The sequence below is a fragment of the Trachemys scripta genome, chromosome 13 (assembly GCF_013100865.1).
Source record: "Trachemys scripta elegans isolate TJP31775 chromosome 13, CAS_Tse_1.0, whole genome shotgun sequence".
NCBI lineage: Eukaryota > Metazoa > Chordata > Testudines > Emydidae > Trachemys > Trachemys scripta.
In genome coordinates, this window is record NC_048310.1 from 1,166,301 (window position 1) to 1,186,388 (window position 20,088).

Here is a 20,088-nt window from a genome sequence, read left to right on the forward strand (position 1 = left end):
GTTGTTGTGGAGTCTCCATCACTAACAACTTTTAAATCAAGTTGGGATATTTTTCTAACAGATCTGCTCTAGGAATTATTTTTGGGAAGTTCTCTGGCCTGTGCCGGGGCAGGGGGTCGGACCGGTCCTAGGGCCCGTGCCGGGGCAGGGGGTCGGACCGGTCCTAGGGCCCGTGCCGGGGCAGGGGGTCGGACCGGTCCTAGGGCCCGTGCCGGGGCAGGGGGTCAGACCGGTCCTAGGGCCCGTGCCGGGGCAGGGGGTCGGACCGGTCCTGTGCCCGGCAGGGGTCAGACTGGACAATCACAGTCATCCCTTCTGGCTTTGGAATCTCTGAGGTAATGACAACGAAGGCACCAGGCTGGAAATAGCCTCGTCTCCCTTTCATCCCGAGGCTCCATCGTGCTCCTTGACCTGTCGGCTGCTCCCTACGTCCTCCCTTGGCCTCTGTGCCCTGGTCACCTCACGGTTCTCTTGCCCTGATGGCTTCTTCTGTGTGTTCTCGGCCGGTGACTCATCCTCCCTCCTGCAGGCTCTGGGCTTGTTCCCGTCTCTCCGACGCTGGGCACTCGCCCCATGCCTCCAAGGCCTCCTGCCTCCTTCCTGGCACCAAGCAACAGAGGGTCCTGTGGCACCTGTAAGACTAACAAGTGGTGGAGGTACCATCACTAACAAGTCTTTGTCAGTCTTGAAGGTGCCACAGGACCCTCTGTTGCTTTTTACAGATTCAGACTAACACGGCTACCCCCCTGTTACTTCCTGGCACCATGCGCTCCAGGCTTGGCTCTGTTCTTGTGGGGGACGGGAGGAGGGTGGTGCTTGGCTCTGCCCTGCCCTGGGGGCATGGGGTGTGTCTCACTCAGCCAGACAGCGCCTTTCGAGCGTGGTGCGATCCTGCCACGTGCTGTGCTGCTGTCTGACCTGTCAGGCCGCTTAGGACCCCAGCCGACTCGTTCCCTACATTGCACGGTGGCAAGGGCAGGCGGTCCTGGGCGAGTTGGCCCAGGGCCTCTTGGGTTCCCTTCCCTTTGGACGGGCTGGGGCCGTGACCCGCTGGGGCCCTTCTCAGGTCTCCCTTCCCCTCAGCAGATATTTGCGGTGGTGGTACAGGAAGACACATGTGGAGAAGAAGTGTCCCGTCATCGACCTGTTCAACCCGCTCCCCCTGCGCCAGATCTACGGTGAGCTGTCAACTCACCCAGGAGGGAGCCGTGTGGGGGGAGTAGGGTCGCTCTGGGGCACCGAAGCTGGCTGGAGTCTCCCTGGGCCTGAGGCTTGGGGAGGCAGGTGGGAAGATGCCACGGTTCCCCCAGGGCTGAGGGCTTAGGGCAGGCGGTTGTGGGTGGGGGGATGCTGGTGTGGACAGAACAGGAGACACACCAAAGCTACTGCTGTCTGGGGCTGCTGTGGGGCTACCCCGGGGGGGGGGGACGTGGCAGAGCAGGTGAGTTCTGTGGGTAACCCTGAGTACGGGTGCGGGCTGCGGGGGCTACCAGAGGGGCAAGTGCTGCAGGGGTTATCCCCGGGGGTGGGTGCTGGGGCGGGTGCTGTGGGGATTACCCCAGGGGGCAGGTGTTGCAGGGCAGGTGGCTGCTGTAGGAGGTACCCTGGGCAGGTGCTGTGGGGTGGGTGGGTGCTGTGGTGGTTATCCCAGGGGAGCAGGTGTTGCGGGGCAGGTGCTGCGGGGGTTCACCAGCGGGCGGGTTCTGCAGGGGATTACCCTGGGGGCGGGTGGGGGCTGTGGGGGTTCCCCAATGGGTGGGTGCTGCGGGGCGGGTGGGTTCTGTGAGGGTTATCCCAGGGGGCAGGTGCGGCGGGGGTACCCTGGGGGCGGGCAGGGGCTGGCTTGTGCTGCATTGAATGCAACTCAGCCTCCCCTGTCCAGTGCATGTGCACCAAAGTCCCGCTAGCCCATCTCTCCTGCCAGGCTCCTGCAGGGAGGGGTGAATCTGCTGTTTTGTCTCTTTAACAGGGTGCCCGCTGGGTGGGTTTGGGGGAGGTACCATCACACGAGGCTGGCGGGGAGAGTTCTGTCGATGGCAGTTGAATCCCGGAGTGTACCACCATAAGACAGTCGTAGCAGACCAGGTGGGTGTGTGTTTGCATTGCAGGCTGTGGCATCCTGCCGCCTGGCCCCCTGGCATGCCCTTTCCTCTGCGGGGCTTGGCGCGTTGTCCACGTTAGGTGGTGCAGCCTGAAGGCCCAGTTCCCCCTCTGCACCCAGGGGTAAAGAAGGGACCTATGGGCATGGCTTCACCGCACCCCACCCCCTACTGCCATGCAGCCACCTCTGAGGTGGAACATGGCAGCTGCTAAACAGCTCTGTGCAACGGGGTAGAGGAGGAGGCCAAGAGAAACTCATGGTTCTGGCAGCGTGGGCCATGGAGCGGCTCCCAGCAGCCATGCGAGCAGGGTCACTGCTGCCCAGCCCTGGGTCGTTCACTCCTCGCACGGCCGTGCTCTGCTCCTCGCACGGCCGCTCGGGGACTGCATTTGCCAGTTATCCTGTCAGTGAGCGAGTGACAGATCAGCACAGCAATGGGAGGGGCTGGGAGCCACAGGCCTGGCCCGGGCTGCACGAGGGCTTCAGGGCTAGTGAGCACGGAGCCTGCCCAGGACGGAGCACTGGGGGACACTGGGGAACTGCCAGTTCCTTTCCCTCCTGTCCTAAACTGGCCCCATGGGCTGGCAGAGGAGTCACACCAGGATCTGGGTCTGGGCTGGGAGCCTCTGCCGAGGCCCCTGGACTGCAGGGTGGGCTGAGCCGAGACGCTGGGGTGAAGGTCCCGATGCCCGGGAAAGGGGCCCAGGGCTCTCTGCGGCGCACGCCTCATCAGGAGCTCAGTGTCACGGCTTTGCAGTAGAGCTGACGCATCCTGTAAAACCCACAATGAGGCCTGAGGCGCCGACCCTGGCACAGGACCAAGCTTTCAGAGCCTCACCTGCACAGCAGCGGGCGTGAGGGCGGCTGCAGCAGCTCCGGGCCCCCCAGTGCCGGCAGGACACAGCCGTGCCGGGAGCCGGCCGGGCGGGAGGCTGTCCGCAGAGGTGATTAATCTGATTTGCGTTCTGTGCTGCCCAGGCCTCGGCAGGTTGAGCAGCCACGTAGCGGCTGGATGCAGGTTCCCAGCGCTCCCGTTTTCCGTGAGCTCCTCCCTCGAGTTCTGGTGGCTCCGCTGCCGCCTCCAGCGTGACTTTGCCCCTCTGGTGCAGGGTTCCCCCTGAGGCCTGGTTGGCTGGTCCCTGCCCAGATCTCTTGGGCAGCCTCCCTGTGAGCGCACTCGCGGCCTTCGTTCCTGCCCGGTGGATGACCATAGTCACTGCTGCATTCGAAGTGGGTTCCAAAGCCCAGCCGGGCCCCCCGCCCCTCTGAGCCAGCCCAGGGAGACGGACGGTCTGTGGGGTGGGCAGGACTCGGGCCATTTAGGGCCTATAGGTCAAATCCAGCTCTTCGAGCTGCCCCGGGCAGCCAGTGCTGGGGAGGGTTCTGCTGCCGGAGTTGAAGTGTGCCCGGCTCCCGGGGGGCCTGCCCAGCATTCCCATCTCTGTGCTCTCCTCCTCTCCCAGTTCACCGTCTGCTTGCGCCGGAAGGGACAGACCGTTTACCAGCAGGTCCTGTCTGTGGAGAGACCCAGCGTGCTGCAGGGCTGGAACTGGGGCTACTGCGGCCACTACGCCTTCTACCATGCCCTGTACCCGCGGGCCTGGACGGTCTACCAGCTCCCTGGGCAGGACGTGGGGCTCACCTGCCGGCAGGTCAGCCCCATCATCCCACACGACTACCAGGTGAGGCTCCCCCTTCTTCAGCCTTCATCCCTGCCTCTGTCAGGGCCTAACCCATTGTAGTCACTGTCCTCACCACGGGGGCCCGCGTCTCCCTGGCCTCGACCAGAGGGATCAGCGCAGAGCGACACAAGGGGTTGGGAATGGACCCTGGAGTTCCCAGCTGGCAGATAAAGCAGCAGGCCTGGCGCCTGGGGGATGGTCTCAGTCACATCTGGGCACCAGGCCTGGCGCCTGGGGGATGGTCTCAGTCACATCTGGGCAGCAGGCCTGGTGCCTGGGGGATGGTCTCAGATACAGCCTGGGCAGCAGGACTAGTGCTTTGGAGTATGGCATGGGAGAGGCCTCCATCCTGCCGCGGCCCAGATCCCTCTCATTGTGTCACCAACAGGTGTTTCCTTCTCGGCCTCTGCTTATCACTCCATTGCCTCGCCCCGTCCTTGGGGCCTGGCAGTAGTTCTGCCTGGTCTTTGGCCCTGGTTATCAGTCCCAGATCGAGGATAAGGCAGAGTGTGGCTGGGAAGTTCCTGGGGACTCTGGGTGAGAGGGGACAGCTGGAAACCTGCCTGGGGAAAGCTGCACTGACAGGCTCCAGCCGGCTGGGCTGTCTCCTCCCAAGGCTGGAGTGGGGTGGGGGCGATGGGCTGGTCTGCCCTGCTCCCTGCCGCAGGTACCCGGCTGTGTGCAGGGGACGTTGTTCCTTTATAAACAGAATGGCGGGAGGGTCAGAGATGGGCAGCGAGAGCAGAGAATGGTCTCCAGCAGAGAGAGAGTGGAAGTTCTGGGGCTGCTGCCTTTGAGTGTACCTGAATCAGGGTGGGTGCGATGAAATCACAGAAGAATGATGGGGAGGGGAAGGTGCAGCAGAAGCTTCTGCTCGCCCTGTCTCGTAGCACAGGAATGAGGGAGAAAAGGAAATGCTTTCCCACATGTTGTACAAAGCAACAGAGGGTCCTGTGGCACCTTTGAGGTTCTTGCATCCGAAGAAGTGAGGTTCTCACCCACGAAAGCTCATGCTCCAATACTTCTGTTAGTCTCAAAGGTGCCACAGGACCCTCTGTTGCTTTTTACAGATTCAGACTAACATGGCTACCCCTCTGATACTTTACACATGTTGTACAGTTATCCTGTGGAACTCACTGCCACTGGATGGTGCTGGGGCCAAGAGCTCAGCAGGATTCAAGGAGGGATTGGACACTCATGTCGGTAACAGCGTCCAGTGTTACAAAATGAAATGCTATAAATGCGCCTGCTCCAGGATGCAGCCCAGCCTCTAGCGGGAGGCTTCCTCCAGGCAGGTTATCACAGCCTGACGCGGCGTGATGCTGACCCGGATGGAGGGTTGAGTCTGCAGCAGCCTGTGGGCTGATGGAACTGGGTCTCCTAGCTCAGGGTTCAGCGACTCCTGCGCCCACCCGGGGGCCGTGATACGTAGACCTGCTGCTTGGTCCAGGATACTGGACTAGATGAGCCGGGCCTCGTCTGGCAGCCTCTACGCACCTGCGTGTCGTTCAGCAGCACCACGGGGCAGTGAGTGTTACAGAGCCACAGGGAAGGGCTCAGTCCCTGCCCCAGGGGGTTGAGTCTGACTGGCCAGACGAGGGAGAAGGGAAGACAGCAGTTCAGCAGAGTGGTCGGCTGGTGACCTGCCAAAGCCGGTTAGTTCTGGGGCTTCCCCAGCCACCGCAGCAGGGCAGGAATGCTGAGGGCTGCTTGGCTCACAACTGCGGGGCTTTCTTCCTTCCTCATTTCTGTCTAAGGTTCTCCTCCCCTCCAGACTGCCCCTCCTGCCAGAGGGGGTGTGACCGGGCAGGGCACCCCAAGGTTTTCTCTCTGGCAGTTCTCACCCGCCTGCCGCCTTTTTGCACTTTGCTGTTTCTGACCCTTTGAGCTCCCCCTTTCTTACCTGTTCCCGGTGCCCATCCCTGACCTAGATACAGCCCCCTTCCCACTGGGCTGTGGCCCAGCCTCGCCACCCAGCTGTCTGCGTCGGGGGCTGCGGGGGCTCCAGGGCTTGTCTCTGGTGCTGCCCTGCACAGGGGGCCTGGTGCCACTGTTGTTGGAGCCCATGGAACTGTCCTTCTGCCCCAGGAAATGCTCCCAACAGCTTCTGGCTGCCCTCCCCTCCCCTCCCCTCCCCATGGCCAGTCTATCAGCTGGGCCCCAGCCCGGCTCACCCTCGCCACGGGAGACTTCGGCAGCGATGGTGTTGATTAGCTGGAATCGCTCAGGTCCAGCTGCTCCCCAGGCCGGGGAAGCTGCCGCAGAAGGAGTGTGATCCCCCAATTCCCCGACAAGTGCAGCCCCGTGTGTAATGCGTCCGAGCGCTGCCTCGCTCCCATCCTGACCTTGCCTTCCTAGCCTCGGGTCAGCCCCGTGCGTGGGCGTGCGGCTGCCTTGCTCCCAGCCTGTCCTTGCCGTCCCAGCCTCGGGTCAGCCCCGTGCGTGGGCGTGCGGCTGCCTTGCTCCCAGCCTGTCCTTGCCGTCCCAGCCTCGGGTCAGCCCCATGCGTGGGCGTGCGGCTGCCCCGCTGATGTACCCGTCCCGGCGCTGCCCCGGAGAGCGCTTTGGTTTAATGGCTCCAGGCACATGACACCAGTTGCCCTCAGGGCCTTTACCCCTCGTTTCCAGCACTGTGGGCATGAATCCCTGGTGCTGCTTGGTGCAGGGCTGTCCTCCGGTGGAGCCCTGTGCTCTGGGCTTTGCTGCGTCGGCCCCGTTGCTCCCCTTGCAGCGCCACAGCCCAGCCGGCTCCTCGTGGTGCAGGGGGGATGCTCCGAGCCGTTTGCCTGGCAGGCTCTGAGCTGCGTGTACCTGGCATCTGTTTCCCCAGGACACCAGCCTACCCGTGGGAGTGTTCATCTGGGAGCTGGAGAACAGCAGCGACGAGGCCGTGGACGTCTCCATCATGCTCACCCTGCGGAACGGCACGGGCACCAAGGAGGACAAGAGCGGGGGCCACTGGAACGAGCCCTTCAGCCTGGAGAAGGAGGGCGCGCGGGTCTCGGGAGTCCTGCTGCATCACTGCAGCCCCGTGAACCCCTACACCCTCGCCATCTCTGCCAGGGAGCAGGTAGAGGGCAGGCTGGGGAGGCTGCGTGTCTCAGTGCTGGGGGATGGGGGGCACCCGCGTCTGTCCCCGGTGGCAGGATTTGGGTTCTGGGGAGGTTTGTGCCCCTCAGTCTGCCCCTGCCTGATCCCCGGTGGCAGGGATCCCAGCCCCTGGCTCTCCAGCTACAGCCATGTCTGTGGGCAGGGTGGAGGGGCAGCTGCTGCAGGCCCCAGCCTTGGAGCTTAGGAGCCGGGCTTTGAATGCTGCTCTGCAGCGGCTGGGGGCCAGTGAAGCATGATGGGGCTTGGCCATTGGGCGGCCCCAGTTCCAGGGAGGGCAGGAAGGTGGGTCGTAGGCGCTAAAGGGCTCTTGCTCCCTGACGTCCCCTCTGTAGGCTGGGGGATGGGTAAGACCTGGGCCTGCAGGTCCCTGGGGTGCGGGGGGGAGCTGGGATTGATTTTGGGGGACAGAGCTGGGGCCAGTGGGTTACCAGGACCGGAGTGGCTCTCCCTGAGATCCAGTCCTGAACACTGCCAGGGGCCTGGGCTCAGTCAGCCAGCAGGTGCTAACCCTGCTGCTAGAAACGAACGGCTCCCCCAGACTTACCGCGTCCCCCTCTTCCTCCGCTAGGCCGGCACAGAAGTGACCCACTTCACAGCGTTCAACCCCGCTGGCACAGGGCAGGCGGTGTGGCAAGACCTCCTTCAGGACGGCAGGCTGGGCTCCCCGGCAGGTGAGTGATGCACGGGCCAGGTAACTCTGAGCAGAGGGGTGCACAGCTCTGCCGTCAGCGAGGCAGGGAGCTGCCAGACTGGATCTGACCCGAGGCCCACCTAGCTCTGTACTGTCCCTGCTTCAGAGGAAGGTGGGAGATCCCGCAGCAGCTGCTGTGGGATAATCGGCCTCCTACAAAGAGCTCATCCTGCTCTCTGATAGTGAGAGTGGTTTAAACCCTGAAGCCGGGTAGTCTTGTCAGCCACAGAAATGTCCATCTTCTCTCTTTGTCTCCTGCTAAGTTCTTGGCCTCAACACCTTCCTGTGGCAGTGAGTTCAGTAGGGTAATTGTGCACTGTGTGGACATGCATTTCCTTTGATTGGGTGTGAATTTTCCGACTTTGAATTTCATTGAATGTCCCCTTGTTCTTGTGTTCTGAGATAGGGGGAGCAGACATTCTGAAAAGGCATGAGAATATTCTCCAGCCGGTTCCTTGTGCCTCCGAAGGCACCTCCTTGCTAGTTGTTTAAATCACTGTAAGCATGAAAGAGTCAATTTTATGAATGTGTTGAGATGCGGGTCAGATTTTAAAGGTGACATCAAATAAACTAGATTTGCCAATTGTCTAAGTGTTCCAGCCAGTCTCCAACTAGCATCTAATAAGCTCATCCCTTTGAACTGAACCCAGGGAGCACTAGCCTGCTAATTTAGTGCTAGGTTCTTTTCAGGTCAACTCTTAGCATGAACAGTGTTAAATCAGGCACTCGGATATTCTCAACCAATCAACAGTTCACCCAGAAACACATCAGTGTGTGATCAATAGTTCACCAGTCAAGGGAAGACACAACCAGCGTTCTAGAGATATACTGAATTTCCTCAAAGAAGGAAATCGGGTTAGTCTGGCATGATCTACCTTTGGTAACCCATGTTGCACGACATCCCCTTTTCCGTTTACCTCCAGGAATTTAATATAATTATTCTTTCCTTCTCAATTTGCTCCAAAGTCTTGCATAGTGCTGAGGTCAGACCTCTGCGATTGTCCAGATCACTTTTTTCCTCTTTTTTAATTATAGGTACAGTGTTAGCTATTCTCCAAGCATACAGTGCTAATGCCAAATGGACAGATTTATTAAAAATCCTTGCTACTGAACAAGCAATCTCATAAGCCATCTCTTTCAGTATTCTGGGATGAAAATTATCTGGTCCCCCTGATTAGAGCACATTAAGTTTTTTGATTTTTTTCTTCCAGTTCAAATGTGGTCATTTCTATTTCTATACACTCCTTTCCATCAGCCATCTTGCCTTCATGTTCCGTATTATCTTAATTGAAAAATGAGGTAAAGTATTGGGATGGCAGGGCAGAGTTTGACAGCCCTGGAAGTCCTTTCCAATTTATGTCCCTAAAGTTCATGCTTCAAGGTGTAACAAAGCGGCTTGGCAGGACACTTCTGAGAGTGTCAATTCAGGACAAATTGCTTAGAGCAGGGCAGTCACAGCTCAAGGCTGGGGGCCCTTCATTACTGAGGTACACGAAACCAGCCAGACAGAGAAGACTTCAGTCTCACCCCACTGACTAACCACAAGTCTCACAAGCAATTCCCTTAGACACTCCAGTTTCCCAGTATCACCACCAGTGCCACTCGTTATGGAGACGAATGGTTATGAAAACCAATACCCCAGTACAAGAAAAAAGCTTCTCCTGATCCCAAAGGACCAAGCCCCAGACCCAGGTCAATATACAAATCAGATCTTACCCACAAATCACGCTGTTGCCAATCCTTTAGAATCTAAAATCTAAAGGTTTATTCATAAAAGGAAAAAGATAGAGATGAGAGTTAGAATTGGTTAAATGGAATCAATTACATACAGTAATGGCAAAGTTCTTGGTTCAGGCTTGTTTCAGGCTTGATGGGATTACTGTTGATTTAAACCAATCAAGTCTCTGGAGTACAAACATCCCAGCTGGGATGGGTCGTTCAGTCCTTTGTTCAGAGGTTCAGTTTGTAGCAAGGTTCCTCCAGAGGTCAGAAGCAGGATTGAAGACAAAATGGAGAAGATGCAGCTGCCTTTCATAGTCTCTTGCCATGTGGCTTGTGCTTCCTTTGTTTCAAACACAAGCTGCCCAGCACATGGCTTGGAAGCCTAAGGGCCTGGCTACACTTGCAAATGTAGAGCACTGGGAGTTAAACCAGCCCTCGGAGACCGCAGCAGGGAAAACGCTTGTGACGGGTTGGGTCACAGAAACCCCTTTGGGAACTGCCACCTGATGTGCTGAGACTACCCCTGAGCCCGTTTCCCCTGCCAGCTTGGGACTTCAGTGCCCTGCCTGGTTGTGCCAGACCACGCTAACCTGCTACAAACACAGACCCAGGTCTGAACCACGTCCCCCACAAGCTGCAGGCTTAACTGAAAACAGCTTAAGAAGTGCTCCTGTCTCCAGCACCCAGACACCCAGCTCCCAATGGGATCCAAACCCCAAATAAACCTGTTTTACCCTGTATAAGTGCACAAATTGTTTGCCCTCTGTAACACTGATTGAGAGAGATGCACAACTGTCTGCCCCCCCAGGTATTAATACATACTCTGGGTTAATTAATGAGCAAAACGTGATTTTATTAAATATAAAAAGTAGGATTTAAGTGGTTCCAAGTAATAACAGACAGAACAAAGTAAGTTACCAAGCAAAATAAAATAAAACATGCAAGTCTAAGCCTAATACAGTAAGAAAACTGACGTTTCAATAGGCTTTTTTCACAGACTGGACGCCTTCCTAGTATGGGCCCAATCCTTTCCCCCGGTACAGTCCTTGTTCCAGCTCAGGTGGTAGTTAGAGGATTTCTCATGACTGTGGCCCACTTTGTTCTCTTCCACCCCCTTTTATAGCTTTGGCACAAGGTGGGAATCTTTTGTCTCTCTGGGTCCCCACCCCTCCTTCTAAATGGAAAAGCACCAGGTTTAAGATGGATTCCAGTACCAGGTGACATGGTCACATGTCCTGTGAGACCCCAGCCTCCATTCTTTCCGGCTTGACTCACAGGAAGGCCTGCCTGCAAACAGAGCCATCCACAGTCAGTTGTCCTGGTTAGTGGGAGCCATCAAGATTACAAACCACCATTAATGACCGTGATAATTTGCATAATTACAATAGGCCCTCAGAATTGTATTTCATATTTCTAGTTTCAGATACAAGAGTGATACAGTCATACAAATAGGATGACTATACTCAGTAGATTATAAGGTTTGTAATGATACCTTACAAAAGACCTTTTGCATGAAGCATATTCCAGTTACATTATATCCACTCTTATTAGCATATTTTCATAACGTCCTATGGAGCGCACCATCACAGCACTGCCGTGTGTTCACACTGCCAGTGGCAAGCGCAGTGCCGTGGCCACATTAGCAGTTCTTGCAATGCCACAGAGAGCACTGCATTGTAACTATCCCAGCATGCAAGTGGCTGCAATGTGCTTTTCAAATGGGGTGTGTGTGTGTGACGGAGTGTGTTGTGTGTATGTGGGGGGAGAGACTGTGTTTTGGGGGGCAGAGAGTGTGAGTTCAGATAGCAGCAGACCCCCCCGCCCCCCTCTCTCTCTCACACACACACACACACACACACACACACACACACACACTCGCCTGTCTCCACTGCAGCAGCATTCCACAGTAATGGTTTGCTTTGTCCCGGAGCTGATAAGCAAAATGGAGCTTTGAAAGGGGCTATCTGCATGCTTGCAGCCGAGTTCAAAACAATGATAAGAGTGGCCACTTGATTTCAGGGGATTATGGGACATTTCCGGAGCCACTCACAGCGCAGTAATGCAACACGTCGTCCACACTGACACCCCGGCGTTTCAGCCAGGGCGCAGCAAGCTCTATGCTTCTCATGGAGGTGGATTACCAGGAGCGTTCCAGCTGCAGAGTCCAGGTGCTCTAAGTGCCTCGCCAGTGTGCACACCTCAGGAGTTAGGGTGCCCGGGACTGATTTAATGCGCTCTAACTTGCAAGTGTAGCCAAGCCCTTACAGTTCTGTCCATAGGCATGTCCCTGTGTGCCTTGCTGAGTCACAAGGTGTATCTGCCTTCTCTCAATGGGTCACTTGTATAGCTGATGGGCCTTAATGAGCCATCAAGCAGGCTAGGTAGAGCTAACGCCTAATTGTCTGGGGTGTCACCCAGAAGCACAGCATACATAGTTTGAAATACAGACATACATATAGATCTATAACTCATAATACAAAGGCGATACAAACATATAAACAAGATCATCATATCTGGCAAATTATAAAATTTTTGCAGATCTCTTACGTGGCATATCTGGCTGATTACTTCATGGGTGTTACCACGGGAGCCAACATTTGAAACAGGTATAGAGCCAACACTTATAATTTTAAATACAAAAATGATACATGCATCCAGCTAGCATAATCAGAACCAGCAAATCATAACCTCCTCATAGACACCTTACTTGACCTCCTTTGTACAAGATTTGGTGCAACTATAGGACCTTGGTTGCAACAATGATCTATATAGTCACAGTTCATGTCAATAACGTCACAAAGGCTTCTGCATGTCACCTGCGGGGGTCAGAAAGGAATTCCCCACCCCATGTAGTTGGGTGGAGTTTTTTTGGTTTTGTGCATTTTCCCCCTCCTTCCTCTGAAGCATCAGGGTTGGTCACGCTGGAGATGGGACACTGGACGGATGGGCCAGGGCTCTGAGGTGGCACCAATCAGTCTCTCTCTCAGGGGCTTGGCTGGCTGGTTCTTGCTCACATGCTCAGGGTCTAGCTGGTTGCCACATGTTCCCAGGTCAGATTGGCAGGGACCATGGGGGGTTTCTATTTCCTCTGCAGTATGTGGGCGCGGGTCCATCAGTTTCCTGCGTCGTGGGGGCCTTGGGCATGGTGCCTCTCGGCGCCTCCTGTCTTCTGCTTGTGGCATGTCACTGCCTGGTCTCCTGAGGGCTGCATGTCTTTGGTCTCATTTCCGTTGTTGGGTTTAGTGGGCGGTGCTTGGTGGCCTGGGATATACTGCAGGTCAGACTAGAGATCTGGTGGACCCTTCTGGCTCTGTGAATGCACCAATGTAGTCTTGCAAGCAATTGTCACAGACAAGGGTTGAGCTCAGTAGCTACATCAAAGAACAGTGCAAGTCTCCGAGATTGCTTTGACATTTACTTGTGATCATCCATCATCGGGCTTTTGGCACTGAATGCAACTGTCCCCTTCCAGTGTTACTCCGAGGAGTAAGGACGCCATTGTCGTTAAGGCACTTCTAAGAGTGTGGCCCCTGCTGTTGGAATGGATTGCTCCCAATGGGCAGTTTACAATATCAAAAGCAGTTGCTTAAAGGTATAGTTCAGAACTCAGTTTGCTTGGACTTGCACAGGAGGGCATGCCTCAGCATTAGGTAACATCTAAAATACGGTTACGTGAGGTCTCGCTACAGAGCATAGACTCACCAAGAGAACCCACAGCCATTGATGTTAAAGACCAGCAGGGGAAATACAAACTTTGGAATGAAATCTCACCACTAATTCTTCTCCCATTTGTGACGGGATCCCCGGGGTGCAGCCTGGGACTGCGGGACCGCTGTGCCCCCTGAACTCTCTCCAGCCTGGGCTGTGTCTCACAATGCCCTGCTAGTGACCAGCAGCAAACCCCTCCAGGCGCTGTGATCACTCTGCACAACCGCATGTGGAGCCCCTCACCTAGCTAGATTGCATGAATGCTCCCAGAGCCACTCATGAATCACCCAGAGAAAGGCACCAGCCAAATCCCCCCGCAGCTCCCAGCACTGTATCTCAGGAATATACCGTCTTGCACTACTCAAGATGAGCGGCGCAAATTATTAATTGGTTCAGCACTTGATCAATGGAAAGTGGATATACACCAGCCTTTGCAACCCTGAGCAGATTTACCAACCACTTCAGGCAAACTCACTGGCAAAGATAAACAATTAAACACATGTATTGACTACAAAAGATAGATTTTAAATAATATTAAGTGATAGGCAAAAAGACAGCGTTAGTTACCAAAATAAAGTAAAATATAAGCACGCAGTCTAAACTCTCAACTCTATTAGACTGGGCAACATCTAGATTAAGCAGTTTTTCCCACCCCACTGGGTATTGCAGTTCATAGTACGCAGGTTTCCCCCTTGAAACCTGGGCCAGTCTCCTCTGTTGGAGTCTTCAGTCTTCTGAGTGTCCTTGTTGCTTGCAGCATAGGTGGGGGCAGGAGAAAAGGCCGAGCATGGGGCCCCCGTGTCCTGTTTTATACCCTCAGTCCATGTGCTTGGAGAACACAAGTCCAGGCATAGCTGGGGGCATTGCTGAGTCCCCAGGCGAGGTTGAGCAATTCCCCTGGTGTGGCCTCATGCAGGTGAGTCATTGCATTGTAGCTCCCTTGCTGGACAGTGGCTGGTGATGGTGGTTCGACACCCGCCCGGGCATTGGTTATCCTCCTGGCTATTGTCTTTGGAGAGTTAGTATCTGTCGCTTCCCAAACCCACAACATGTTTTAGCGGCCACCATACAACACAATTCTCATAACTTCATACGCATGAATGATACACATGTTTAGATGGAACAGTGGGTTTCAGCAGATCAGAACCTTTCCTTGATACCGTCCCAGGCCTGCTTTAGATGCAGTAGCAGTAACCCTGGAACCCTCCACATGGCTGCTCTGGGGTCCATTCTGCAGCTGCTTTGCGGGTTGATTCACCTCTTGGTCCTGTGACTCTGGAGGAGGGGAGAGGCTGTCTCGGGTTCACTGAGCTCTGGGGGTCCCACATGGTGACCTCAGTTTTATATACCCTGATTCCAGGGTTTGTTAGAGGGGCCCGACTTGCCAACTGCTTTCAGCTGCTGCTCTGCTGCCTCCATTGGGATCCAGTAGATGGCGCCGGTGTGTAACCCATCTCTTCAGTGCTTTTCTTACCAAGGCTTCGTATGTCTGGTTCATTTCAAGGACTGTATTTCCGTAGTCGCCCACATTGTTAATTAGAGTGTCCTCCTTCCAGAGTTACTCCCCGCTTTATATCTTTCAATATTCCCTTGTCTTTGGGTCATACAATTCCTATTTCTTCTAGAGTGCCACAATTATTTACAATGAAAACCAGCAAAGTCCCTTCTCTTCCAAATCTAATGCGGGTCCGTGTAGGCGTGCCTGGCTGTCCCTTCTTGTCAATCTCTGAGAGCGGCCACACCTCTTTGCTGCAGTCCTTCATGTGTTTTTGATCGTATAGAAGCATTTCAGATGATTTAGGGCTTGCAGCAGAACAAGAGACACTATTCACGCGTAGGGTATGTCTACACGGCACACTCCTTTTGGGGCTGTGTACGTCTACACTGCAGCTGCTCCTCCATCTGAGGAGGCATTGCAGTTTCAAGCCCTTGTAGATAAAATGGTGTCCATTTACAGCTTCCCTCTGTTTCCCTCGGCGACGCTTCCCGTCAGTCTGGGTTCAAGTTCAATGGTAAAAGTCTTTCTATTCTGGATGGTTTGTGGCAACCAGCAAAGGCTGCGTGGGCTGATCCAGCCGCATGTCAGTCACTGCAACGAAAGCGGGTCAGTGAGGTCGGTTTCCCGATGAGGGTTTGTAGCGATTTCCTGCTCCTGAGCGGATAGTAATGGCAGCAGCAACGCGCAGAACAAGGGAGAGCCCGTCACACTCAATGGCTTCCGACAAGGCTGGTAGAAGAATGGGTTAGGGTTAGGTGGGGAAAGAAGGTATTCAGCCTCGCTTAGTATGAAACTGGCAAACTACCAAGCAGTCGTGTCTCGTTACCATGTCCTTTTCGGGGGGAAAAGTCTTGGCCAGGTCTTTGCCCGAGGACTGACAAAGACAGGTGACTGTTAATACAGGAGGGCAGCATGTAGCAGAGCATGGGCTAAGAGCTTCACTCGATGTTTGTGATTCAGTGGCAAGATCAGTTGCATCTGCAGTTCCTCTTCGCAGACAGGCGGGGCTGAGATATTCTGCCCTTTTGCCAGAGACAAAACCTAAGAGAGAAAATCCCCCAGGTGAAGGAGATGGACTTTTTAGTGACAAAACTAACGACGTTGTAGGAGAGATAAAGGATACAAGATCAACAGCAAGATCATTAGGTCTGTTTTAGTCTTTCAGGAACCAACATTTAGATTCATCACAGTTTTACTCCCATTATCTTTGTTGTCTTACCACACCCAGAGATGACAAGCACACCACCACCAACAACAAACCTGCAACTTCTCAGCAGCAGCAGAGAAAGTCTTTAAACCGTTCATGGCATCAAGTCATTCTGCAATTTCCTTTTCTCTAGGAAATCAGAGGAGTGAGGATTGAGATCTGCCAACCGCTCAATGATACAACTGTACTTCCCCTTTTTGAATGTCCGCTTTCTCACATCCTCCATGCATGGGTCGGACAATAGTGGGCTTTAGAAATTACAGAAAAAAGTTTTACTATTCAATTCAGGGCCCTCCCGCTATCCAACACCCTCCCTCCCCACCTTTCTCTCCTCAGGGACTCCTCCCGTGAGACTATGATAAGAATGGAAATTCAGTCCCTTCTTGAAGTAGGGGCAGTCGAGGAGGTTCTCCGGGAGTACAAGAATCTGGGGTTTTATTCAAGATGTTTCCTTATACTGAAAAAGGGTGGAGGACTCCATCAGATATTGGACCTAAGGAAACTTAATGTATACGTCAGAAAGTTCCATTTCCGTATGGTAATCCTGGCATCTCTCACCCCCTCACTTTCAAGTCAAGTATTGGGGGAGCCGTGTTAATCTGTATCCACAAAAACAACGGGTAGTCCGCTGGCACCTTAAAAACTAACAGATTTATTTGAGCATAAGCTTTCGTGGGTAAAAAACCCACTTCTTCAGATGCATGGAGTGAAAATGACAGATACAGGCATAAATATATATTGCACATGAAGAGAAGGGAGTTACCTTACAAGTGAAGAACCAATGCTGAAGGCCAGTTTAGTCAGGGTGGATGTTGTCCACTCCCAATAATTGATGAAAAGGTGTCAACACCAAGAGAGGGAAAACTGCTTTTGTGGTTAGCCAGCCACTCCCAGTCTCTATTCAAGTCCAAATTGATGGTGAAGTTTGCAAATGAATTGTAGCTCAGCAGTTTCTCTTTGAAGTCTGTTTTTGAAGTTTTTTTATTGAAGGATGGCTACTTCTAAATCTGTTGTTTAGTGTCCCGGGAGCGTTCTCCAACTGGTTTTTAAATGTTATAATTCTTGATGTCAGATTTGTGTCCATTTATTCTTTTGCGTAGAGACTGTCCGGTTTGGCCAATGTACATGGCAGAGGGGCATTGTTGGCACATGATGCCATATATCACGTTGGTAGATGTGCAGGTGAACAAGCCCCTGATGGCGTGGCTGATGTGGTTAGGTCCTATGATGGTGTCGCTAGAGTAGATATGCTAGAGTAGATAATCTTTCAAGTCAAGGTTAGTTTGCAGCCCTTGATGTAAAGGAGATGTGTTTTCATAGTGTGAGGAGACCAAAACATTGCAAATACCTGCAGTTTGCCATTGGACAAGATCACTTCCAATACCAGGTTCTACCCTTTGGGCTTTCAGTGGTGCCTAGAGTCTTAACAAAACGCCTCTCTGTGGTAGTGGCTTTTCTAAGACATCAAGAAGTTTTTGTTCACCTGCTTTTGAGCAATTGGCTTCTGAAGACACCAGCCAAGGAAGTTTTGATAAGGGATTCTGCTATAGGCCTGTTTCACAATGTAAGTCTGTTAATAACTGTGAACAAATCTCTTCCATCACCTGTTCAGAGCATTCCTTTCATAGGCCCTACCCTAGAGAGAGCAGAGCTCTCCTCTCAGGGGCAGGTTTTAGAATATTCAGACTGCAATACCAGTATTTGACCAGAAACCTGTTCCGAAGGTGGTTATTTATCTGAAATTGCTGGTCCCATGGCATCAGCAACATACGTCACCCCTATGTAGGGTCGGAATGGGGCCACCGCAGAATGGGGGGGCCTAGAATTACAGCCCAACCAAGGACTGCATGTCCAGAAGAATTTGTATTCCATAAGGAGTCTGATGTCTGTGCTGCGGGGGGCTCGGACAGAAAACATGCTCAGAGGGACAGCTGGCATTGACATTCGCTTCCAATGCACCCACGACAGGATGGGGAGAGCACCTAGGGGAGTCGGTGGGGAGAGATGGCTGGAGCGACAGAGAGGGAGCGTTGTATTTACATGTGCTAGAACTGAGAGCAGTCTGTCTGGCCTGAGGTCCTTTCTCCCACAGACACACGAGACAAGGCAATAGGTGTTACACACAACACGACAGTGCTGTATTACCTGAGGCAGAGAGGCCTGGTTCATCTCACCTTTGCAGGGTGGCCATAGATCTATGGGACTGGTACATTCGACCCAATGGTTACCCAAGAGGTCCTTCACCTAGTAGGCAAGGAGAACAGCAAATTGGATGAGCTCAGCAGAGATTTGATGCAGCCACACAAATGGTCTCTGAAGGATCCAGTACTTCAAGATGTCTTTGGTCTTTGGGGGATCCAGAGAGATGTGTTCGCTGCCAGCAGGGACAGGAAGGACCTTGATTTTGCTTGAGACAAAGAATCCAATTTCAGATGCATTTCTCCTTAACTGGGGGCAGGGCCCATCCCATCCCGTGTGTTCCCCACTTCCCAGCAGTACTGGAAAGAGAGAGGTCAGGACAAGGCCAACGTAATTGTACCAGTCCCTGCTTGGCTCAGGCAGCAGGGGCACACAGATCTCCCTAGGGTCTCCAAGGGGAATTTCAAATGTCTGCCTGCAGTCCTGGGTTTGTCGTCACAGCAGGAAGGGAATATTTATCATCCTGGTCCTCTGGCCCTGCACCAAATGACTTGGATCGTAGGACTTTTACAGACCTGAAAAGACCTGATATGATGGACGTACAACTGATCTTCATTATTTTCATTAACTCTGGAAGTAGACGTAGATCCAGCGCCATCTACTGGATACCAGTGGGAGCAGCAGAGCAGCGGCTGAAATCAGCTGGCAAGTGCCCAGGAGAAATGAGATGGTGCCGCCCCCCCCCCCCCCCCCACCCGTCCTCCTCTGGGGTCTCGGTGCTGCGACTGCAGAGGCAGTGGACAGAGCGAGGGGCAGGGAGCTCCCTCGCGGGGAGGGGGCGCGGGAGCACTGGGGCGCTGCTCCGGGAAGGCTCCAGTGTCTGACCTGTGCAGGCCCATCAGCGGGAGCGCGCAGACAACATGGCGAATGCCAGTTATGAGTCAGCGACAGAGAGTCCTGTGGCACCTTATAGACTAACAGACCTATTGGAGCATGAGCTTTCCTGGGTGAATACCCACTGCGTCCGTTCTGTTACGTCCAATACGTCTGTTAGTCTATAAGTGCCACAGGACTCTTTGTCACTTTTTACAGATCCAGACTAACACGGCTCCCCCTCTGATACTTGAGGTATGAGTCAGTAACCTCCATCTTATCACCCTTAGTGACTGGGTCTTCAAATCTGCGCTGACCTCTGGCACGGGCCCTGCTGTAACTCCAGCACCCATTTATCGCCCCACTAGGGGCAGAGTTCCAATTCTGAAGGGTCTCTTTGGCTCAAATAGCCCCTCAGCCCTGCCACTAGCTGTGCCATGTGCTCCATGCCAGGTCCCTGTTTGGCCCGTGGGGCGCCCGTCGGTGAAGCCTCTGCTGCTGGGTTTTTGTAGCATCCGTGGCACCATGAAGGACTGTCCTCCCTCTGCTTTTACTGCTAAGGCCCTTCTAGAAAGGAGCATTTTGCTAACGCTGTGTGACTGTCACTGGGGTGCTTCCCTCTCCCCTGGACATTGAGTCTAATTAGATTGTGGTCACTGTTGCTTAGTGGCTCAGCTGCTGTCACTTCTTGAATTGGCTCCCGTGTGTTACTTAAGACAAAGTCAAGAATGGCATCAGAACGGCCAGACTGGGCCAGACCAAAGGTCCAGCTAGCCCAGTATCCCGTCTTCCCACAGGGGCCAGTGCCAGGTGCCCCAGAGGGAATGAACAGAACAGGGAATCATCAAGTGACCCATCCCCTGTCGCCCATTCCCAGCTCCTGGCAAACAGGCTAGGGACACCATCCCTGTCCATGCTGGCTAATAGCCACTATGAACCCGTCCTCCATGAACTTACCTAGTTCTTTTTTGAACCCCGTTATAGTCTTGGCCTTCACGACATCCCTGGCAACAAATTCCACAGATTGTGTGTTGTGTGAAGAAATACTTCCTTTTGTTTGTTTTAAACCTGCTGCCTGTTAATTTCATTGGGTGACCTCTGGGTCTTGTGTTGTTTACCCTGTTATATAACACTTCCTTATTTACTTTTTCCAAACCATTCTTGATTTTATAGACCTCTAGCGTATCCCCCGTTAGTCGTCTCTTTTCCAAGCTGAACAGTCCCAATCTTATTAATTTCTCCTCATATGGAAGCCGTTCCAGACCCCTCATCATTTTTGTTGCCCTTTTCTAAACCTTTTTCAATTCCAATACATCTTTTTTGAGATGGGGCAACCAGAACTGCATGCAGTATTCA

General features: G+C 53.7%; 1 protein-coding gene across 1 annotated transcript in view; it reads left to right on the top strand.

Annotated features, from left to right (window-relative positions):
* Positions 1–969: 969 nt before the first annotated feature.
* GBA2 (glucosylceramidase beta 2) overlaps positions 970–20,088 on the top strand; it is a 32,977-nt gene continuing 13,858 nt past the window's right edge. The window contains exons 1-5 of the mRNA XM_034788352.1: positions 970–1,178; positions 1,970–2,085; positions 3,565–3,783; positions 6,614–6,853; positions 7,463–7,565. Of these exons, the coding sequence (XP_034644243.1) occupies positions 6,689–6,853; positions 7,463–7,565 (268 nt within the window). The 5' untranslated portion in view covers positions 970–1,178; positions 1,970–2,085; positions 3,565–3,783; positions 6,614–6,688. The remainder of the gene's footprint in view (positions 1,179–1,969; positions 2,086–3,564; positions 3,784–6,613; positions 6,854–7,462; positions 7,566–20,088) is intronic.